At 41.2% G+C, this 20,915-nt stretch overlaps 2 protein-coding genes across 2 annotated transcripts in view; one reads left to right on the top strand and one right to left on the bottom strand.

Annotated features, from left to right (window-relative positions):
- The window catches only part of ST7L (suppression of tumorigenicity 7 like), a 40,477-nt gene extending 19,960 nt beyond the window's left edge, over window positions 1-20,517 (bottom strand). Inside the window, exons 1-11 of the mRNA XM_081916377.1 lie at window positions 20,219-20,517; window positions 16,621-16,703; window positions 14,299-14,464; window positions 13,349-13,403; window positions 12,219-12,334; window positions 10,337-10,415; window positions 8,215-8,369; window positions 7,023-7,120; window positions 5,571-5,685; window positions 3,339-3,411; window positions 2,998-3,100 (exon numbers count right to left, since the gene is read on the bottom strand). Of these exons, the coding sequence (XP_081772503.1) occupies window positions 2,998-3,100; window positions 3,339-3,411; window positions 5,571-5,685; window positions 7,023-7,120; window positions 8,215-8,369; window positions 10,337-10,415; window positions 12,219-12,334; window positions 13,349-13,403; window positions 14,299-14,464; window positions 16,621-16,703; window positions 20,219-20,435 (1,260 nt within the window). The 5' untranslated portion in view covers window positions 20,436-20,517. The remainder of the gene's footprint in view (window positions 1-2,997; window positions 3,101-3,338; window positions 3,412-5,570; window positions 5,686-7,022; window positions 7,121-8,214; window positions 8,370-10,336; window positions 10,416-12,218; window positions 12,335-13,348; window positions 13,404-14,298; window positions 14,465-16,620; window positions 16,704-20,218) is intronic.
- The window catches only part of CAPZA1 (capping actin protein of muscle Z-line subunit alpha 1), a 78,529-nt gene that overhangs the window by 39,352 nt on the left and 18,262 nt on the right, over window positions 1-20,915 (top strand). The gene's annotated exons all lie outside the window — the stretch shown is intronic.

Below are 20,915 nucleotides of genomic sequence, written 5' to 3'. Positions count from 1 at the left end.
TTAGAAGAAACTTCCTAACTGTTACGAGCTATTTGACAGTGGAATAGGCTGTCTGGGCAGCTGGTAGGCACTAGCTTCACTGGAGGCATCTGGTCAGAAGCTGGTCAACCATCTGTCAAGAGATGCTGTAGTTCAGGGGTAAGAACAACTTTGGCTCAGCAGGCCAAATTCTAAAGTGGCCACCCCTTTGTGGGCCACTTTTGACAGGATGGTGGATCTCCAGGGACGTGTGAGGAGCAAGGTTCAGGGATGAAAACAAGGTCTCTGGAGGAGCAGTAAGATATCCTTCCAGTCCCCTCCAATTAGTTTGCACAAAAGAAATGCCTTCCATAGGAACAGTTTCAAGCCCCAATAGGCCCTGCTTCCAAGAAAAAATGGTCCCCATTAAAGGACAACATCTTTCTTCAAAGCAGAAACCATGCTTATCCTATGGGTATTCCTGCATGGGAAAGCACTATATTCAAATGGATAAGGATCAAACCCACTGTATGTAGAATGGTTTACAGGTTCATTTAGAGCTAGCCATAGTCACAAACAAAAGGATGGAACTAAAACACTTACTCAAATATCTTTCTGAGAACCCATCTGTTTCTTATTGTCTCACTTATCTGATACATCTAGTTTTCAACTGGACAAAATCCTAAATTTCAGCCATTTAGAAAAAGCTTTCACTTCCTATTAGACAAAGAAAGTGGTCCATTAACAATTGACTCTTTGGAAAAAACAAATAAAAGCATGCAAAAAACAAGTTCTTCCCTAGAGGAGTTATTTTTAACTTAGCTCTAGTACAATATGCTATAGTTCTGACTGTCTACAGATGAAATTGTCCCAAAAAAATGCTGATACGATCATTATTTCCTGGATAGTTGTTCTGTTCCCATGGTTCTCAAAGTGGTAGGTGAATCTCCCTAAGGAGGCTTACAATCCTTGGGAGTATTAGTGGTCCTGTTTATCCCACATTTCCCCCGATTTTCTTCTTATTTTTTACTAATATATATACTGTCAACTTGCACGATGTTTACTTGAAAATCAAAGTAATAGGGCTATATATTAATACATTTGTATGGGCTGTGTGAATTCAAGAATAAACAGAGGGGTCCACTGTGTTCTATTTTTCTGGAATCCATATCTAAACAGGGACCTTAAATGACCCTTTGAGCTCATATTAAATCATGCCTTGACAACAAGCGGCACCAACTTGTTGCTTTTTCTTAGTTATGTTTAAACAAGCTCAAACATTGTCTCTTATCTTAGGACAGGGGTAGCCAACATGGTGCTTCTTAGATGTTTTTGAACTACAACTCCCATCAGCCCCAGCCAGCATGGTCAATTGTCTGGAATGATGAGAGTACAACTCATATGGAGTCCAACAACATATGGAGGGCACCACATTCACTACCCTATTTAGGAGGGAATTATATTAGGTTGGAAATTCAGTCAACATGCTTCTACCAATCAGAAAACAAAATCATGCTCTAGGACAGCATACTATTTCATGGTCTTTGAATGTTTCATTAAGGTAAACAAGTGCCCACCCTATGGAGGTTAACATATATTATCTCCCTCTGTATGGAAAATTATGGCTGGGGAAGCAGGTAGAGTCTGTTTAGCAGGAGATCCTAAGGACTGCCTTGATCAGCCAACCTATTTATCAACTCAGAAGCTCAAAAGCAGCCAGCAGAAACGCAGAGGTGAATGCTTGGTATTACAGAAGCTGAAATGGTTTATATATTTCTATTTAGATTTATGGTACCTTTCAAAACAGAACACAAAGTGGTTTTACAAACAGAACAATTATATCAGATAACAATTACCATACATCTTTAAAACAAATAAAATTGAAAATAAATAATAGCAGGGGGGTGAAAAGACACTGATCTAGAAAGACAGTGAGCTCAGAACCATAAAATCCTTTTTAAAAAGGGCTAGATGAAAACATGAGATTTCTAGTCTCCCTAGATCAGAGGTGGTGAACTTTATTTTCAATCTGAGGGCCATACTGCCTCTTAATCCACCCTCTGAGGACCACATACCAGCATGGTCAAAAGCAAATCAGGCATAGCTACCCCACACTCGCTCTTTCTTGTACATACACCTAGCTCAGCCACACATCCTTAACTCAAGACAACTCTACAGAAACATACACACCACTTTACACACCATTGTTTATCTCTTTGCCAGCAGTGCAATACAACTGCTCCCTCTTCTGTTACCCCCTTCTCTGATTCCCCCACTCTCCCTGCCAGTCTTGTGACATTACACCCTCCCCATGTGTTCTTCCTAACCCTACCATCCCCAAGGGCTCCATGATTCACTTCAAGACAGACTGATTAGGATCCTCCTACCAGTATTAACAGCATTTGCAGAACTTTACCAGCAACTGTGATTTCAGAAAACCAACAAGAACAGCTGGGACCTGAACACGCAAGTCAAGAAGTGCGTGAGCACGTCTGAGTGAGGCCGAGGACCTCAGATGTGCTGTGAGAGACCAATAAAAAACAGAGTCCTTCTCCGTGATAGCTAAAGTAAAGAATTCATTGAATGGTGAAGGAAGGATTAGGACAGGCACAGGCAAACTCAGCCCTCCAGATGTTTTGGGGCTACAACTCCCATCATCCCTAGCTAACAGGACCAGTGGTCAGGGATGATGGGAACTGTAGTCTCAAAACATCTGGAGGGCCGGGTTTGCCTATGCCTGGAAATAGTCTGCTTTCATCAAATATAAACAAATAATCCAAATGGGATGGCTCTAGTTAGGATACACATAGGAGAGAGGGAGGATGTTGTGGCAGGCTAGAGGCTGCAGTGCCTATCTTAAAACAAAAACAGGCAATGGAGAGAGCATTTGATAGCACCAGAACCACCAATGAATGGAAAATGCACTGTTCCTATTTGAAGATAGCAATCAATCAGTAGCACCTGTTTTAGTTGGCTTGCCTTTTGCTGTGTGTGTGTGTGTGTGTGTGTGTGCACGCGTGCACGTGGACAAACACTTACCTTTGGAACATGAGGATTAAATTCAACTGCTCTGTGAATTGCCTCTACAGCATTAATCTCTGCTGTACTAAGTCCTCTTCTAGAGGCTGTTTCTGGAGAGAATCTGCAGCAACATTGAAAAGTTTGTCAAGTTACTCAAACTTAGGCAAAGGATAATCTAGCTTTTTTAAGCTGAGCTGATTGAAAATATTTTTTTTAAGTAAAAGCTCAAATTAGCTGGGCCAGAGCTTAATCCAACAAAGCAAAAGCACTACTTGCAGTTGCCAGATGCAAAATTATTTGCTTGCAGGAAGAGTGAAGAGCTTATCACTTTACATCTGAATCTGAAATATTTCACTTACCTATCTGAAACTGCTCTGGCCTTTAAGAGTGCTGCTGTGTAACATATCGCTGCTGATTTTGGAAGGCTGATGTCTATGAAACAATAAATTGTTGTATTTACATTCTAAAGTAAGAAACATTTCAAAACCACATCCTTCAAGAAGAGGGAGGTACTTTAAAGCTACCACAAAGGAAAAGGCAATGTTTCAGACTAAGTTTACTTGCTTTGTGTGAGAGCTCAGGGGAGGAAACTACAGAGAAAGACACGGCTATGCATCTTACTCTCTTGTACATGTGTCAAATGTCTGCTGCTTTGGATCATGGCTCCAAATTGTCTGTAGCTTCTTATTTCTGAGAATTCCAAGATGACTAAAGGCCCATTGCCATTGATGTGGCTCATAAAAACATATGCCCCCAACACCCATGTGCCCACAGCAACAGAATGTGGGATAACCTCTTCTGTTCCATATATTCTCTGTCATTCATCTTTCTTTCCTGTACAATCTCAACCCTAGGGTCCCATTCCTTCCTCTTTTCTCCTAATCACCTCTTTCCTTATTGTCATCACCACAACTTCCCACGAAGTTACTCTTCCTAGCTACTACTTCTCTTCCTCCTTTTCCCAAATGAGAGGATCAACATTTTGGGCTGGCTGCCACACAGCAATGTTCAGAATCATGTATTGTTTCTGGCAAGTCTTCAACATCACTAATGTCATAAAACCAGGTTAAAGCAATCTATTAACACATTTTAAAATGCCTCCAGCCACCTTCAAATCCCCCCCAATTCCATGTTAATGGGCAGTTTTAGCCACTATCTACTTTTTAACTTTTAAAAAAATACTTAGCTATCAAGTGTAAGAATCTGCAATATATTCTGAGTTAAAGCAATGGCTCCATCTAGCTCCAGCATTGCATCTGAATCACAGCAGCTTTTCAGCATTTTGAATCTTGAACACCCATTGCTGGAGGGGACAAGGAGTGAATCTGACACCCACTGAACTGTGTTCCTACCCTTAACTTCATCAGAAACATGATAATTACTTTTAATATCACTGTTCAGAGTTTACATGAAACTCTTCTTACATTTTATGTATGTGTTCCATGGTATGCTGAAAAGCAGCTAAGCACTATGCAGTCCTGGAGGAAGAACTGTTAGGAAAAACTCCTTTAGAGCACCTCTCACAGAAAATGTGGCAAATCTGGCACTGAACTTGAAGGGCAATATAGTTTTTTGACCTGAAATCCTTTGCAGAGAGATGCACCACGGAAAACATGGTGTAACTTTGAGAACATAAAGAAGTAATAAGTCTCTTCTGCTAACTGATATATATATAAACATCAATATAACATACCAGTGACAGGATATATTACTCAATTATAATGTAAAAAGTTAACATAAAAAGGTAAAGGTAAAGGGACCCCATACCATTCGGTCCAGTCGCGGACGACTCTGGAGTTGCAGCGTTCATCTTGCATTGTTGGCCGAGGGAGCTGGCGTGCAGCTTCCAGGTCATGTGGCCAGCATGACTAAGCCGCTTCTGGCGAACCAGAGCAGTGCACAGAAATGCCGTTTACCTTCCCACCAGAGTGGTACCTATTTATCTACTTGCACTTTGACATGCTTTCAAACTGCTAGGTTGGCAGGAGCAGGGACTGAGCAACGGGAGCTCACCCCGTCATAGGGATTCGAACCACTGACCTTCTGATCAGCAAGCCCTAGGCTCTTTGGAGTGAAAAGAGCCACTAGAAAAAAAGAAGTGGGATAGAACTGTCATTCCTATATGTCTTGGTTAAATGATATCTTATTTAAATTTTGGGGGGAGCGTAACTATTTTTTAAATGAATTATATATATATAGAGAGAGAGAGCCTTTCACCAGCTGGTTTACAACCTAACTAGCATAATAAAATCCAAACAACACAATAGCTTAAAAAACAATTAGTATTTTGCAAACAACCCTGGGATTTTGATTGGATAAAGGGCAATTTAAAAGTTGAACAAATAAAATAATTTCATCCAATTTATATCAGCTGCCCAAGTTCCAAGATAAGATACAAATCAAGGTGAGGAGATGTCTGTGTTGATTTTCAGGCACCACCTATCTACTCTGCTGAGTTATTTGAAAAATGACTGCTAATCATGGGAGGCCTTGGACCCCAAGAGGGAAGGGGCCTAGTGATTCATGAATATTTTATTCCAGCACACACTGCAACTTGCATCTAGCACACAATGACATTTATATATTCTTACCATCATACTTTGCTAGAACTGCCTGGACATCAGCATAAGCCTGTAGTTCCAGAAGTGATTCTAGGAGGTTTTCATGTATATTCAATACACTTAGGAGAGGAAACTCTTTCATTAACTGTAAATAGGAGCAGGGAGGAGAGAATAAATTAGGCAACACAAGTTTCTATCTTGCAGCCAAGTCTTATGCATGTTTACTCCACTAAGTATAAATGCATTAAATCTGATTTTAAGAATAAAATGAATTATGCACACTAACCCAATGAACTCAATGAGATCTGAAAAGGTAAAGGTAAAGGACCCCTGACAGTTAAGTCCAGTCGCAGACGACTCTGGGGTTGCGGCGCTCATCTTGCTTTACAGGCTGAGGGAGCTGGCATTTGTCCGCAGACAGTTTTTCTGGGTCATGTGGCCAGCATGACTAAGCGGTTTCTGGCGAAACCAGAGCAGTGCATGGAAATGCCATTTACCTTCCCGCCAGAACTGTACCTATTTATCAACTTGCAATTTTTGGCGTGCTTTGGAACTGCTAGGTTGGCAGGAGCTGGGACCGAGAAATAGGAGCTCACCTCATCGCGGGAATTCGAACCACCGACCTTCTAATCGGCAAGCCCAAGAGGCTCAGTGGTTTAGACCACAGCGCCACCCGCGTCCCTCAATGAGATCTACCTCCAAGTAAATGTACCTAAGTTTACAATCTAGGTTAACAGACTTGGTAGCAAACTCATGGTTTCCAGAATCAAACACAAAGGATTGTACATTCCACTCATATCTTGAAATCACAGGTGCTGTTTTTCCTATACAAAGTGAAACTGACCCATTTTTCCTTTGCAGAATGGCAGAATGGCTTGAGTTCAATCTGTGCTGCAAAGGAATTGCTCAGTTGACCCAAACAGCCAAAGAGCACTGATTTCAAACCTCACTTTGGAAAGGGTTCAGCTCCATTCAGTAGCTTGCAAGTGGAACCAATCCCAGTGGGACTTCCATCTGGTGCCAAATTTAACAGGCACTGAAAACAAGTCATGAAGTCATGGAACAATCAGCACCCCTTTAAAGATTCCTGATCATTCCTGCTCTGGACCTGACATCATATATGATATTGGGGGGGGGGGGCAGATGGCATGACACGGGGAAAATAGCCTCTCAGGCTGGATGTTCCTCATCACTGCTATACATGTCTACTCAGAAGTAAGTGCTGTTGACTTAAATTCAGCCACTAGCCATGATGAGCTACAACTGGAAGCAGCAATGCCGATTCTGAATACTAGCTACTGGAAACTACAGGATGAGAGACTGCTTTTGTGCTCAAATCCTGCCTGCCAGTTTCCCAGAGGCATCTGGCTGGCTACTGTGAGAAGAGGTTACTGGACTAGTTGGGCCATTGGCCTGATCCAGCAAGTCCTTCTTATGTCCTCCCGGGTAAGTAGGTATAGGATTGAAGTCTGGATAACTTACATCTCTCATCATTTTTACTGCTTCTTTAATTCTTCCAAGCTTCCTTGCACACATAGCTAGTCTTCTTTTCACGTAAACCAGTACATTGGTGTCTCTTCCTAGGGAAAAAGAGAGACTACATCAAATACATAAATACTAAGTTATCACACATTTTTGAAACCAGGCATTCATTTCTGCATATGCTGTAGGAGATCCATCCTGCTCTCCCTGTCCACAAATATATTGAGAAGGTTGAGAGTTAAACCACAGAACACACCCATAGAATCACAAAGTGACTTTTTTTGAAAACACACATGAGTCAATCAACATTTATCCATCTGAGTCTGCAAAATGGAGGGAACATTATATCCTGAGAAAATAGAAAGGGAGGGGCACAGACAATGTGATGTGCCAAACACTGACTTAATATGAAGCACAAGGAATCCAACTATTTCCTCAAGCCACCACATCCAAGGATGTGGGACAAGAAACCCTCTAACACCCTTTCATCCAAACAACATATTCATAGCTTCAGCACATATTTGCTCTTCCATTGTAATAATAAACTGAAGTTTGACAACTTGTTTGTGGCCTCAAAATTAAGACACCACATTCCATGGCACAAGGCAGCAAGGGAGAGAGAAATATAAGGAGAGAGAATGATATTGTAACCTTGAGCTATTGACAGAGACTTGCTAGAAAAAGCAAATAGGATGAGCTGTTGGTAGAGGGATGAACCCACCAAAGGTAAAATACCAAAGGTAAAACATTATTTCCCACAGCCCTGCTAATTGCAATGTAGTTAATATGAACTGTATCATGTTGCTGCTCTGTGAATAGAATGACCTCTTTCCTAGAGTGCAACTCTCCTTCTGTGACCAGCATATTTAAAAATATTCTCATAATATTTTAAAATAAGGCTAAAGCCTTATCCTTTACACAATTAACTGAAAGTGAGTTCCATTGTATTCAGTTCAGCTTACTTCTGTTTAGACACATATAGAATCGCAGTGCAAAACATTCAGCACTTTCTGAAATTAACATGCAGCTTGTACAACTGCTGCCTGTACTTACAGTATGTGTACTTTTAATTTTTGTGTTCGTGTAGATTTTAATCCTTCAGCATTAAAGTTTTCTAGTGCTTCTGTATATTCGTGCAGGACCAAGCATAGCACTACTGAGCACTTTGAATGATTTGTGAAAGGATACTTACTAAACTGTGCTTCATGCTGTGGACTCTGGGAACTGCAGTGCTGAGACTTTCTATAAATGGTTTCTCCTGCTTTCAGAGCCTGCTTAAAATATTTCTCAGCATCCACAATAGTAGTTGCTTCTTCCTCGGCCAAAAGAACATACGCTGTGGCACAACTGAGAGAGAGAGAAAATGAAACCAGGTATTCAAAAGATGTATGTTGACACAGTGAAAAGATTAACAATGTATACAGTACAGTAGCTGAACATACTTACAAATAAACTCCAATCAAAGATGTGGAACAATACTATTTTCATCCAAACAATACATGTAAAATGTTTCAGTACACATTAAAAGGAAAACAGGCTCTGTGATATTGACCCCAGGCAGGAGGGGGACTACTAATTTTCATTGAGGGTGGCTATTTTACGATCAAGATGACTACAAAATGCACTAAGTAAAAGGTAAATTTCAATATCTGTTAAACTACAAAAATGAAGTTTTTTAAAAAAGGACTGCAGTTCATTCTATGTAGAAGCTCAAAATATTGGGTGGAATTTAATGGTGTGTTATTATGAACTACTCATCTGTGTGAGCATTGCAGCTTGCCACATGGAATGATGTCCCCCCCCCTCCCCACATTGTTCTTGGGATTGTCCCAACCCCAAGTTCATTTTGAGGGGCACATGAGAAGAGCAGAAGGAGGGAAAGCTCCATTGCACAAGCGGATGTCCTTGTGAAGGGCTTCTGCTGACGGGGTGTGTCAGGTGCACCCCACCCATTACTTTTGACCTTGAAATTAATAAATTGGGGGAGCAGGGGCTTAAAATGGAAATACTGGTAGTTTCATAAACAACAACTGTGATCAAATATTCTGAATTTCTATAAAGCGGTGATTCAGATATCCATGATGAGTCAAATAAAAATACCAGCCCCCACATATAAAAGTGCACTTGGATAGTCAAATATACAAAATAGATTTGCAAAGTGGTGTATTGTTTAAAAAGGTATGGAAACTTTTGCTCTGCTTTCTCTCTCTTAAGTGGAACATTGTGTAAGATACAGAAGGGAAAATGTTAGAAAAGAAAAAGAAAAAGAAAAAGAGAGAATTCCCAGAACATTTTTAAAAAATGACTTAACTATGAAGATTTATAGCAATTGTGTTTATTTTGAGTTGAAAAATACCCCTGCTACTTGAAGATCTCATTTTCTAAAAGGCGCATGCTAATTTTGGACACAACTGAGCCAAACATAAGAATTTTGAGTCCTATTAAAATGGACCCTTAGTTCAGTTGCACTGAAAAAGATGAGATTCTTTACTTCATTTCTATGGTTCGGCATCAATTCAAACTTGTGTGAAGTATCCACTTCAGACTGCAGGTTGGGAAAATTGTAACATCTCTATGTCCAACAATTACAAAAACGTCTTACGTGTTAGCTTTATATGTCAAGGGTTAAAAACTTAATATGGGATAGTGTTACAGCCCACCAAAGGTCACATCACTTGAACATGTTAATCATATTGTTACAAAAACCCAGTGCTCGCCCCTCTTTTCGCCAAGCAGTGGCACAAGCGCATGGGGCCACAGGCACGCACACAGGGTCTGGGTCCCTTTGGGGAACAGAAGAAACATCGGAGACTGACATGCTTTGAGAAATAGGGTTTATTCGCCTATTTACACATTCAGTTTGCAAGGAAGAAGTCCAGATCTTACAGCTTGGCCCAAACCGTTGCAGGCAACCTTTCCTTCTCCCCCGCCAAGATGGATCTCAGCCTTACTTCCTCCTCCTTCTGCCCAGAAACCCTTGCTTCAAACCTCCCTTTTCCTGTCCCCTCAAACACACAGTTACCCCGGCAAGCTTTGTGACATCTGACTCCCCAGGCCAAAGGATCGTTCTATGGCCTATCAGCACCTTTTTGTAATGCTAACAGGTCTGCTCTCCCCCCCCCCCCAGCCAGTCAGAAATTCTTTTGCAGCTTATATCTCCCACCCCCAAATAATCACAATCCTAGAATTTATTAATTTCTATGTTTATCCTAAGTCTACAACAATATGAATAGGCCCTAAGAAATTACTTAACAATGCTGTATAGCTTTAATTTTAGTTCATAAAATTAGGGTGAGACTTGTTACCAAACTTACTCATTATTTAATTCTAAAGCTTGATATGCTGCTTTTATTCGGGCCTGAGGGTTCCTCTCCCGCCATGCCTTCTGCATAACTGTTGGGGGAAAATAGGATTTATTTACAGGCAAGTCATGACTGTAAGTATTCATGGAGAAACAAAAAAACATCTCTCTTTCTAAGAATAAAGCCACTACCAAACTGAACACCAGCCCCTATCACAGGGGTTGGCAACCTAAGGCCCATGGGCCGCAAGTGACCCATGGGGGTCGTTTAATTGACCCACGATCTGCCCCCAAACTGAGCCGCCTGCTCGGCGAGTCCCCATGCGCTGTGCTAAACCGGCACAGCACAGCGCAAGGACTCATTTCCGCGGCACCAGAAATCACGTCTGCACAGACACCGGAAATCACGCGTGTGCATGATCTGACCCACAGAGGGATCTTTGCTGGAGTGAACCAGCCCAGGCAAGGTAATCCTTGCCGACCCCTGCCTTATCATAAATGTATGTTATTCTTCATCTTTATTTTTAAAAGAGAGAAAAAATCATAAGGTGACCGACAGAAGTGGGGGGGGGGCAGTGCTTGTGGCAATCGGCCTCAGGTGGCTCATGAAAAGTTTGTTGTTTTCCCTCCTGCTGGCTGCAGGTAAGTTTGGTCACTGATAGTCTCTGGGTGGAATGAGTGTGGCTACATGGAGAACAGTGTCAAAGCTGGTGGGATTGGCCTGGCTGTTGCTTCCTCCTCTTCTGTCTGGCTGTTGCTTCCTTCTCTTCTGCCAGATGCTATTCATTTTAAGTGAATAAAATTCTCATCATTGCCACTCACTTGGCTGGGTTTGATTTTTTGGAAATGAAACCCTAATCCCGACAAAGGCTAAAAAGTGAACATTCATGAACTGATTGCACAATCCTATTCATGTCTACTCAGAAGTAAGTCCAACTGATTTCAATTGAGCTTACTCCCAGGTGAGGAAGTACAGGATTGCAGTTTGAATATATCTGATGATCCTCAGTTTTTATAAGAAAGGGAGAGAACCTATATATGTTTCTTTTGGAACTAAACCTGCAACTGTCCAGCAAGAATAATGTGGAAAATGTTGGAGCATTTTTCTGAAAACATAATATTAGTTTTGGCTCTGGTGATGAAACAATATACGATATTTATAAAACAAAAACTACAGCTCTCATATCATTAAACATATCATCAGATTAATGTGTAGACAGCTAACTCTTGCTGATTTAGATGAACTAGTAAGAATTAACACATAAGCTGACAAATGCCAGATATGACAAAAGCTATTGCTTTACAGATAGGAATAGACAATATGTAACCCTCAATACAATTTGGTGCAATCAAAAGCAAAGAAATGTAATAATCTTGGGGCATGGTGGGTTTTTTATAGTAGTAATTCAACATTCAGAAGTGCATAACATTTGCAAGTCTTACTATTGAGAGTAACAAACTCAAGAGGGGTAGCCATATCTATCTTGCTGTAGCAAGAACAGTGAGGGTCTTGAACTGCCACAAAAATTCTGCTGAATGCATCCGATGAGGTCCATGAACATGGCATGGTAAACATTTTAGTCTTTAAGGTGCCACAATACACCTTTCTTTCCTACTATGTAGACTTGGACAGGACTCTCAGTTGAGCAGAGGACATATGTAAAAATATTATCACAGACATGCAAAGTTCTGGCAATAATAATGACTTAAGGTTTGTTTTTCTCATCCTGGTTTCTCCATCCCAAGAGATCAGAAACATTAGGAAAAATGGGATAAATTATCCATCAAATATAAAAGAGACTTAGAAAAGATATTTAGAACAAGCATTCCCAACATAAAAAACTATTCATGGCCAGACATCTTTTTATCTTTCACACAAGAGATACATTTTATACCTGCATCTGAAGGTCGAACTGAGTCCGTTTCACATGTGAAAAAGGTCTGATGATCCTGAGCAGATAAGTTCATGTCATAATATGTAAGTGGCTCCTTTCCAGTCACCCATGTATATCTTTAAAAAAAGAAAGAAAAAGAAAAGAGGCTTCATTAACAGCCCAATTCTTTGCATATCTACTCAAAAGAAAGCCAGTGGGATATGCTCCCATTTAAGTATCTAGGATGCATTTACATAAGAAATAGAGAAGTATCTTTCACAGAGCAGCTTGATCTTTATTATATGCACAAGCTAGACCAAATAAGGCAGGAATCACTAGGCAGGAATCAGTAGGAAGCTACAGTTAATATTTTCTCCAATGAGCGATTATCAGCCTTGCATTGAGCATTCACTACAAGTTTCAAACTTGGCTGGAACCCTTTTAGTGGTGATACACATTGAAACTCTTCAAACTTAAGAACTGGAAAGTTCACTGCATCTATTATAAGAAAATATTCAAGTGATATATACACCACCTTTGGGAACAACAGCCTTCCCAAGGTGGTGCATAAGATTACATGAAAAGATAATAACTTGCCATCATTTTAAAAACTACATTATAGCCCTTTGAAATTGAGCAGTAGCAATGATATATGATTTTATGATCACTGGAATTAATAAAAAGCCAGCTGATTTTTTTAAAAAAAATACGATTTATCTTAAAGTTTTCCAAAGTTGGGGCCACATGCACTTCCTGGGGGAAGGAATTCCACAGAGGGAGGAGGGAGCCATCAAAAAGGCCCTGTTGGTGAAGAAATGCAACCCAGAAGAAATGCCCCAGAGGAGGAGTAGCCAACATGCTGCCCTCCAGATGGTGGTGTTGGACACCAATTCTCATCAGTCGCTGCCAGTATGGCCAGCAATCAGGGATGATGGGAGCTGGAGTCCAACAACTAGCTACCACTGCCCTGAGACAATAACTGTTTTCAAAAAAGTAAAGAAATCATCTATCCAAACACATTCATCTTTGTCTATATGGAATCTACAGGAAAGAGTAAGATTACAACGTTCTGACAAACCAGAAGCTCTAGTTCTATTTTAATTTATTTTACAAAAATGGCTATACATTAATAAAACAAAGATAAAAAATACCTGCTATATTCTGCTCCTCTAAAGAGATTGAGGGGATTTCTCCATACTTTGCACTCTGTAAAAAGAAACAGTTTAATCTCAAAATTAAGCCAGAACTGTAGATTTCTAACCTTATATGCTTTGTGTGTTGAGGCCTGGTTCACCATAAGAATCTTGGTTCAATAAATATGAAATCATTACTTCTGAACTGGCCCAAATATTTAAAAAAATGTTTCCTCTGCAGAATCAGAAATAATCATGGGCTCACATTCTTCCTCCTCTCCCTTTTCTGGTCTGCAGTAGCCTTAATTTACCATGACATGCAAATCTGAAATGATGGCTAGCACTTGCTTTCAAAACTAGATTCATAAACAATCATTTGAAGCAGGCATGGCAAACCCTAACCATAGTATTAAAATGTGGATGGCATGACAAATTACCGGCATTAATGGTGTTAAACAGAAAATTTAAAAAGGGAAAGCCCCAAGAAAGAAGAAAGGAAACAGAGGAAACCCTGGTTTGTTTCCGATACCCCAAATTACAGCTTGGATGAATGTCTAAATTGAGATACCACTTCAAGAAAACAGTTTTTCTATCACATGTAGGTGCAAAGCAAGCAATTTTCCAAAAAACAAAAACAAAAGCCACTTGTCACATCGATCTATATAGCAAAATATATAAAGGCAAGATATCTATTATAAAAAAAATAAAAATCATATTGATTTGGAAATTGCAAGGGGTTGTGGAAAATAAAATACTAAACTCAACAACTCACCTGGCCCCACTAAAAAAGGCTTTGCCCAATCTGATTTACTTTATCTCTCTTGTTTTTCCTAAGCAAGACAAAGGCATTACCTGATGCAAAGCTAAGCCCATTTACAAAAATAAACATAAATTGTATTTACAGGCTTTGGCTAAGGCCAACTATCATGAAGTACATTCGCACAAAGCCAGATGTTAGAAGCAATCACCTGACAAACTCTGCCTGCTTGTCTCATTGTCTCCACTAGTAGCAGAGAAAGTTGCCTGTGGAGAATTAGTATTCTCTGCTCCTCCAATAAGTGGTCGTAAATGGCTCACGGATACCTGCTCAATGAAAGATGTGCCATATTTTCTGAAATACCACCATTCAAATATCTGCAGTGAGAAACAGAAAAACATACAATAAACCATTGGGTCAAGAATCTCAAGTCACGTCAGTTGCTCACAAAACAAAAGGCTGCCCACAATTATATTTATGGTTCCTTTCAGCAAAGGTTGACAGTTTTCCCAACATATAATATGATAGAAAAGAATTATTTCTAAACAAAGCCCTTTTAGGGCACAGCCACCAGCAAAGTAGTAAGCAATGCTCCCAAATTTCAGCCACTTCCTGTTTCTCTGTAAACAAAAGTGTAATGGAGATATAAGATAGCTCAAGAAATCTATTGGTTCTTACCACAGGGCTGCTCCATTTTCCAATGGAAAATATCGGCTTAAAAATAGTATCCTATGTTTTTCAAATTAAAACTAATCCAGGAAAGCAGACTTAACCGTCTTTCTGCTAATGCTATGCACTTGATTTTGGTCATTTTACTACCCTGTGATAGCACACCCCTCCTACAACCACTTGTGTACATTTATTTGTGGCACTGCATGAGGGTTAGGAATAGATAGACAGGTTTCATCTTACCTTTTGAGCACAGTGCTGCACACGGGACTCAGAACTGGCATGTCCTATGTCAGAGATTTGGCCCCAACAAGTAGGATCCAGACAAAAACTAAATGCTACTCTGGGCAATTCTGGTAAAACATGGGGTGTCTTAAATCATATGCTGGTGGACTCAAGATGAACAAGAACTGCCTGAAGGCAAATGATAATATTTTTATCATCTTTTTGGTTTGTACACTGCTCCTAATATGCATATTTTATGTTCAGTGGAATGGCATTACAGTGGTACCTCTGGTTAAGTACTTAATTCATTCCAGAGGTCCGTTCTTAACCTGAAACTGTTCTTAACCTGAAGCACCACTTTAGCTAATGGGGCCTCCCGCTGCTGCCACCGCACAATTTCTGTTCTCCTCCTGAAGCAAAGTTCTTAAATCCAAGGTACTATTTCTGGGTTAGCTGAGTCTGTAACCTGAAGTGTATGTAACCCAAAGTACCACTGTATAGTGCAACTGTGGCTATGCATACAGCCATGATAATGAGGCAATGCAGGTAGAGTCCCACAAATGAGTTGGCAGCCTAAGCAATGTGCTTCAGAATACTGCCAGAGAAGGCTCAACACTATTGTCACAGCTGCCCCTTACAATGCTATAAACCATTTCATTTTTTACTTGGAAGGCTGTGGTTACCAGCAAGGAAACATCAAAATGAATAAAAATGTTGGTTTCTTTTTCTGTATAGGAGCGCCATCTAGAGTTCATCTGGCATATCAAAGGTAACTTTCATCTTCAGACTGGCACAGTTTACAAAAGCCTAATTTTAAAAATTAATCTGTAACGCTGTAAACACAGATGCATCCCATTTCACAATAACTATTCCTCATCTTCCAAAAATCCCAAAAATGTACTGTGGATGCAGATATGACCCATTCTTAGTTGCTGTAGACATTTTCCTGGACATTTTTAAAACAGTCTTAAAAGCAGGCCAAAATTTAGGGTCGAGTATGCATTAATCTCTTACTTCTTTGTCCTAAGCAGTAGAAGGGACTAAACAGCCATCTTAGCAATTAAAAAACTAACTTTTAATCTTCTAAACATCTAAAATCTGAAGAGTTCTATACAATACTTGTGGGCAGCATTTTAAATACTAGCCTATGTAGTAGTATAATCTCACTTTTACTCTACAGTGCAATTGCATCCTAACATGTGCAACTTCAACCTTGCGTAGTTGAAAGCTGGCCAGCTGAAATCCCACAAATTAATTGCATGCAAAGCAGAGCCTAAAAGCTCCTTTTGCACTTGGTTTTCCTGGTGTGGAAAGCACTTTTAAGCTCTCAGACTTGCTTACCAGGCTTTGGGAAGCTCTCATTAGATATTGCAGGAACTTGGGTGGCTATGTGAAATCTCGTGAGAGCCTCCCAGAGCCTGGGAAGCAAGATGGAGAGCTTAAGAGGTCTCTGCCTTGCTTGGAAGGTCAGGATGGCCCTGTGAAGGTGGTTCGAAGGGGGTGGTTCAAGTATATGCATTTTTGCATGTATGTGCCATCCCTGGAATGCAATCCCTGCACAAGACACGATTATACTATATTTCTGGTTCTGTAGGATCAACAAAAATTCCAGCATGAGTAAATAGAGAAAATTACTTACAAATATCAGACCAGATATCAGAGAAGATGTCCCAGTAAGAGCAACATAGAATTTTGGAGTCAATGTGCTCAAGAAAATGGTCACTGTCAAAGAAAAAGGGAAGCTTTGTCAATCAATACATTGGCCTCTCAGTGTCTGAGATGACATTACTTAAGCAATGCACGCACACACCTACACACACACAGTGTCAATTCCTCCATTAGTTGTGGGTATTTTTTGGAAAGTCTGAATCGGGAAATGATGTAGCCCAGGTAAGCTATGCTTTGACAGTCAGGAGAACCATAAATGTAAAAGTAGACTTTTTAGCTAAAAGTGCTGGACAGGACTCAAACACAACAACACTCTTCCCACCTGTGATTCCCAGAAATTGCTATTCAAAGACATACTGTACTGCTTCCAACAGTAGAGCTAGAACCTAGCTACTGTGGCTAATCCATTGAAAGCCATCCAACATGGTAGGCATCACCACCGTTCATGGTAGAGAATACCATAATTTCACTACGTGCTGTGTTAAGTACTTTTTGTTTGTTTCTTTGTTCAATGTTTAGCTTCATAAGAAGTCCATGAGTTTGCGTTCAAACAGCTAACCCTAAATGTTTTAACTGATATTTTAGCTTTCTCTTAACCTAGATACAGTCAAACACAAGGATCCAAAACAGCAAACCACAGTTTTAACACACGTTTAATAGCTTTAACTTAAATCTGTAAAGAGTAAAATATGGGGAATTATGGATATTTTAATACTTTTGAAAACACATATTGGTGTGTTGTACCTTGCCTTGTGACCATATGGTGAAGAGCAGTATAGATAGATTTAAATAAGGACCTAGATTACTACAATGCATTATATGTGGGGCAGCTTCTGAAAACAGGAAACTTCAACTGCAGAAGTCAGCAGTCAGGTTGCTCACCGGAGCAAGAAAGTTTGAGCATATAATGCCAATCCTGGTCTAACTGTAATGACTGCCAATCAATTCCTGAGACAAATTCAAAGTGCTGGTTTTTACCCATAAAGCCTTAAACAGCTCAGGACTGCAATACCTCAAGGATTGCCTCTTCCCATATGAACAGACTCAGAACCTGTGATCATCATCTGAACCACTTCTTTGTGTGCCCACTCCATGAGAGGTCCAGAAGATGGCAACACAAGAATGGGCCTTTTTTGCAGTGCCTCCCCATTTGTGGAATGCTCTCCATAGGGAGGCTTGCTTGGCACCTTCATTACATATATTTAGGCACCAGATGGAAACGTCCCTCTTCTCCTAAGCCTTTGGCTAATTAAGCCATCTACAGCCTTTAAAACTGTGAGGGACGTTAACTGTTTTTGTTTGATACTATGTTATACATTTTTGTGTTCTTACATTGTAAACTGCCCTGTGAGCCTAGGATGAAGGATGGTGTAGAAATTTAATAAACAACAATAGACACTGGTTTCATTTGTTTATTAGAATGGGCACAAACATTTCTTTTAGCATGGAGCATAGAATGTGCTCCTTGTAACAAGGGTTCAACGTATTCAAAATAATTAAGCCGTAATCTTCCAAGAAGTGTCAACACTTAAGGGTTCCTTGTAATTGTGAGAAATTTGAATGCAGATCATTGCAAACATCTATTTCCATGTAGGAACAACATATCTGAAGCAGCTCAAAGGTAAACTAACACTGCTGCATGCTGACAGGAAGTAAATCTCATTGTACTCTGTAAGATTTACTTTTGAATATGCATGTTTAGGACTGATTCATAAAATCCAGACAGATACTACCCGAGGCATTTTATTAACCAATCTACAACACTCAATCTTGTTTGTGGGTTAGGCCTACTGATTGTTATTTAGCTAGAGATCAGTAAATAAAAAGTCTAAAGAAAATTAATATGGTATGTTGACAATGAGAAATTGACAGCTCTTATATTAGTGTCAGTCTCACAATTTAACCAGTATAGCTAGTTTTGTCTGAACAAGTCTACCTTCCTGGGCTTTTGAAACCACAGCATGCAAGAGACAAAGTCTTAAACACACAAGTTAAAAGCAGGGCATATACATTAAGCCCTGAGGGGGATCCTAAGGTAAAAGTCAAGGTTACTCCATTAGTTACTTGATGTAGTGCTTCATGTGTAGAGTATGGCAAAACTCAGTAGGCCCACCAGGCAAATAAATAAGCAGACTCTCCTTCATTCCCTAGCAACTTTAACCCATGAACACATTGTTCTAAAGTTACGCATGTATTGAGAATGCGAGTGGTGCTTGCGGATCAGAAGGTCAGTGGTTCAAATCCCCACGACGGGGTGAGCTCCCATTGTTCGGTCCCAGCTCCTGCCCACCTAGCAGTTTGAAAGCATGTCAAAGTGCAAGTAGATAAATAGGTACCGCTCTGGCGGGGAGGTTTGCCAGAAGCTGCTTAGTTATGCTGGCCACATGACCTGGAAGCTGTCTGCAGACAAACACCAGCTCCCTCAGCCAGTAAAGCGAAATGAGCGCCGCAACCCCAGAGTCGTTCATGACTGGACTTAACGGTTAGGGGTCCCTTTACCTTTCTCACCTTTACCTATGCATGTATCATCATGCTTTAGGATGTTTTATTAAAATACCCAATACTAAGGATGTAACCATATGACATAAGTCCCATTGAATATAATGGCACTTACTTTTAAATCAACATGGAGAGGATTGAGCTGTAAGTCATGCTGTTGGCCTGCAGACTTAAGAATGTGCTTTTAACTCCCCAACCACTAACTTTAGACCAACAAAATATTATGAGACTTAGCATCTATGTAAGGCCTGCAATTTAAAAGCAACAAAAGGGGAGTATGGAGCTCACTGCTCTAATAAAAGAATAGTGACTGTGTGTAAATTGCAGCTTTCAAACAACAGGTCTAGTTTCTTTCTGTTTTGATGACACAGAGGATCTGACAGCTGGTAGTATAGATGCTGTCATCATTCAGGGCTTGCAGACAGCAACAGATGATAGAAAGCTTTTTTTAAAAAAAAAAAGCTGACAAAGGGAAGACATCATGGATTACAGACTGCCTTGCAATCTTTAAAATAAACAGACACAAAGAAAAAGTGGAGAACCAGATTTAAAACCAACTGGGCTTACAAATAACCTGACAAAAAATAAGGAGGCCCCCAAGGGCAGAAGCACTTAAATACACACCAAAACACAAAGGAGAACAGAGCCCAGGAGCCCTGCAAGAACCAATCCTTTCTGATAATACCCTGTATTTGTATGCAACCAACCCCAAGGTAAGCACACCCCAGATTTTAGTGGGAGGCAAAGTCATAGCTCTAGAGAAGCCTGTTTTCACCCGCAGGGCTCAGCCCAGAAATGAACGGCGTAAAGCCAGTTTCACGGAGCACGTGCAGAGTTCTTTCCACAAACGGCACCTCAAGCACCTGAGATTAGGGCTGAAGAGTTGTGGGGCAGCGAGTAGCCCAAACAGCCCCCTAAGCGGCCGCCCCGAAGCCCCCACCCCACCCCTCACGTCCATAGCAGCGGAGGGAGAGGAGGCGGGCCAGCCCGGGCCCCTCCCCGGCGGCGGAGCCCCCTCTGCGCCCACAGAGCTGCTCTCCCCTCCCGCTCCCCCCCGAGCAGCCCCTCACCTGCCGCCAAGTTATCCCGCAGCCGGAGCGGGCCTCGCAAGAAGTAAAGGAGCCCCAGCGCCGCCAGCAGGGCCAGCGTCCGCGCCCAGGGTCCCCCCGCCAGTCTCAGCCTCTCCCACCGCCGAGGGCAGTGGCTGGGTAGCTGAGAGGAGGAGGAGGAGGAGGAGGAGGAAGGCGCCGCATCCCCATCCACAGGAGAAGGACCACTCTCCGCCATGACTCCCGCCCTTCGCTCGCTCAGGCCTGGCTGGCTGGAGGAACGGAGGGAGGGAGGGACCAGCCGGGCGCGCTGCCGCCGCCTGACTCTGAGAGAAGCGGGAGCGCGCCCGCTGCTCCGTCTCTTGTCCCAGCGCACGTGTCTGTTAGCAGCCTTAGAGGGCACTCCTCGGGGATACACCCCCACCGCCGGCCTGCTTTAAAAGGGGCGCTTTTGTTCTTTCCCCCTTTTTTAGGGCTGCCATCCGTGCAGTTTTTTTTTTCGCTGAAAGGGACGCGGATCCGATTTACGATTCCCACCCACGTGGGAATTTTTTAAAATTTTATTATTGCTTTTCTGCTTGGAATTGTAAAGTTTAAGGTTTTTTTTTTTTAAAAAAAAACGGGATATACATTTTTAATAACTAAGAGCGCTCCACTGAATGCATACTATACATGTGAGATGCACACCACGCAGATACAAGGAAGTAGCCTGACGGTC

The sequence above is a fragment of the Podarcis melisellensis genome (assembly GCF_964234715.1).
Source record: "Podarcis melisellensis genome assembly, chromosome: 6".
Classification (NCBI taxonomy): domain Eukaryota; kingdom Metazoa; phylum Chordata; class Lepidosauria; order Squamata; family Lacertidae; genus Podarcis; species Podarcis melisellensis.
Note: the sequence above shows the minus strand (reverse complement) of the source record. Positions and strands in the feature narration are given on the sequence as shown.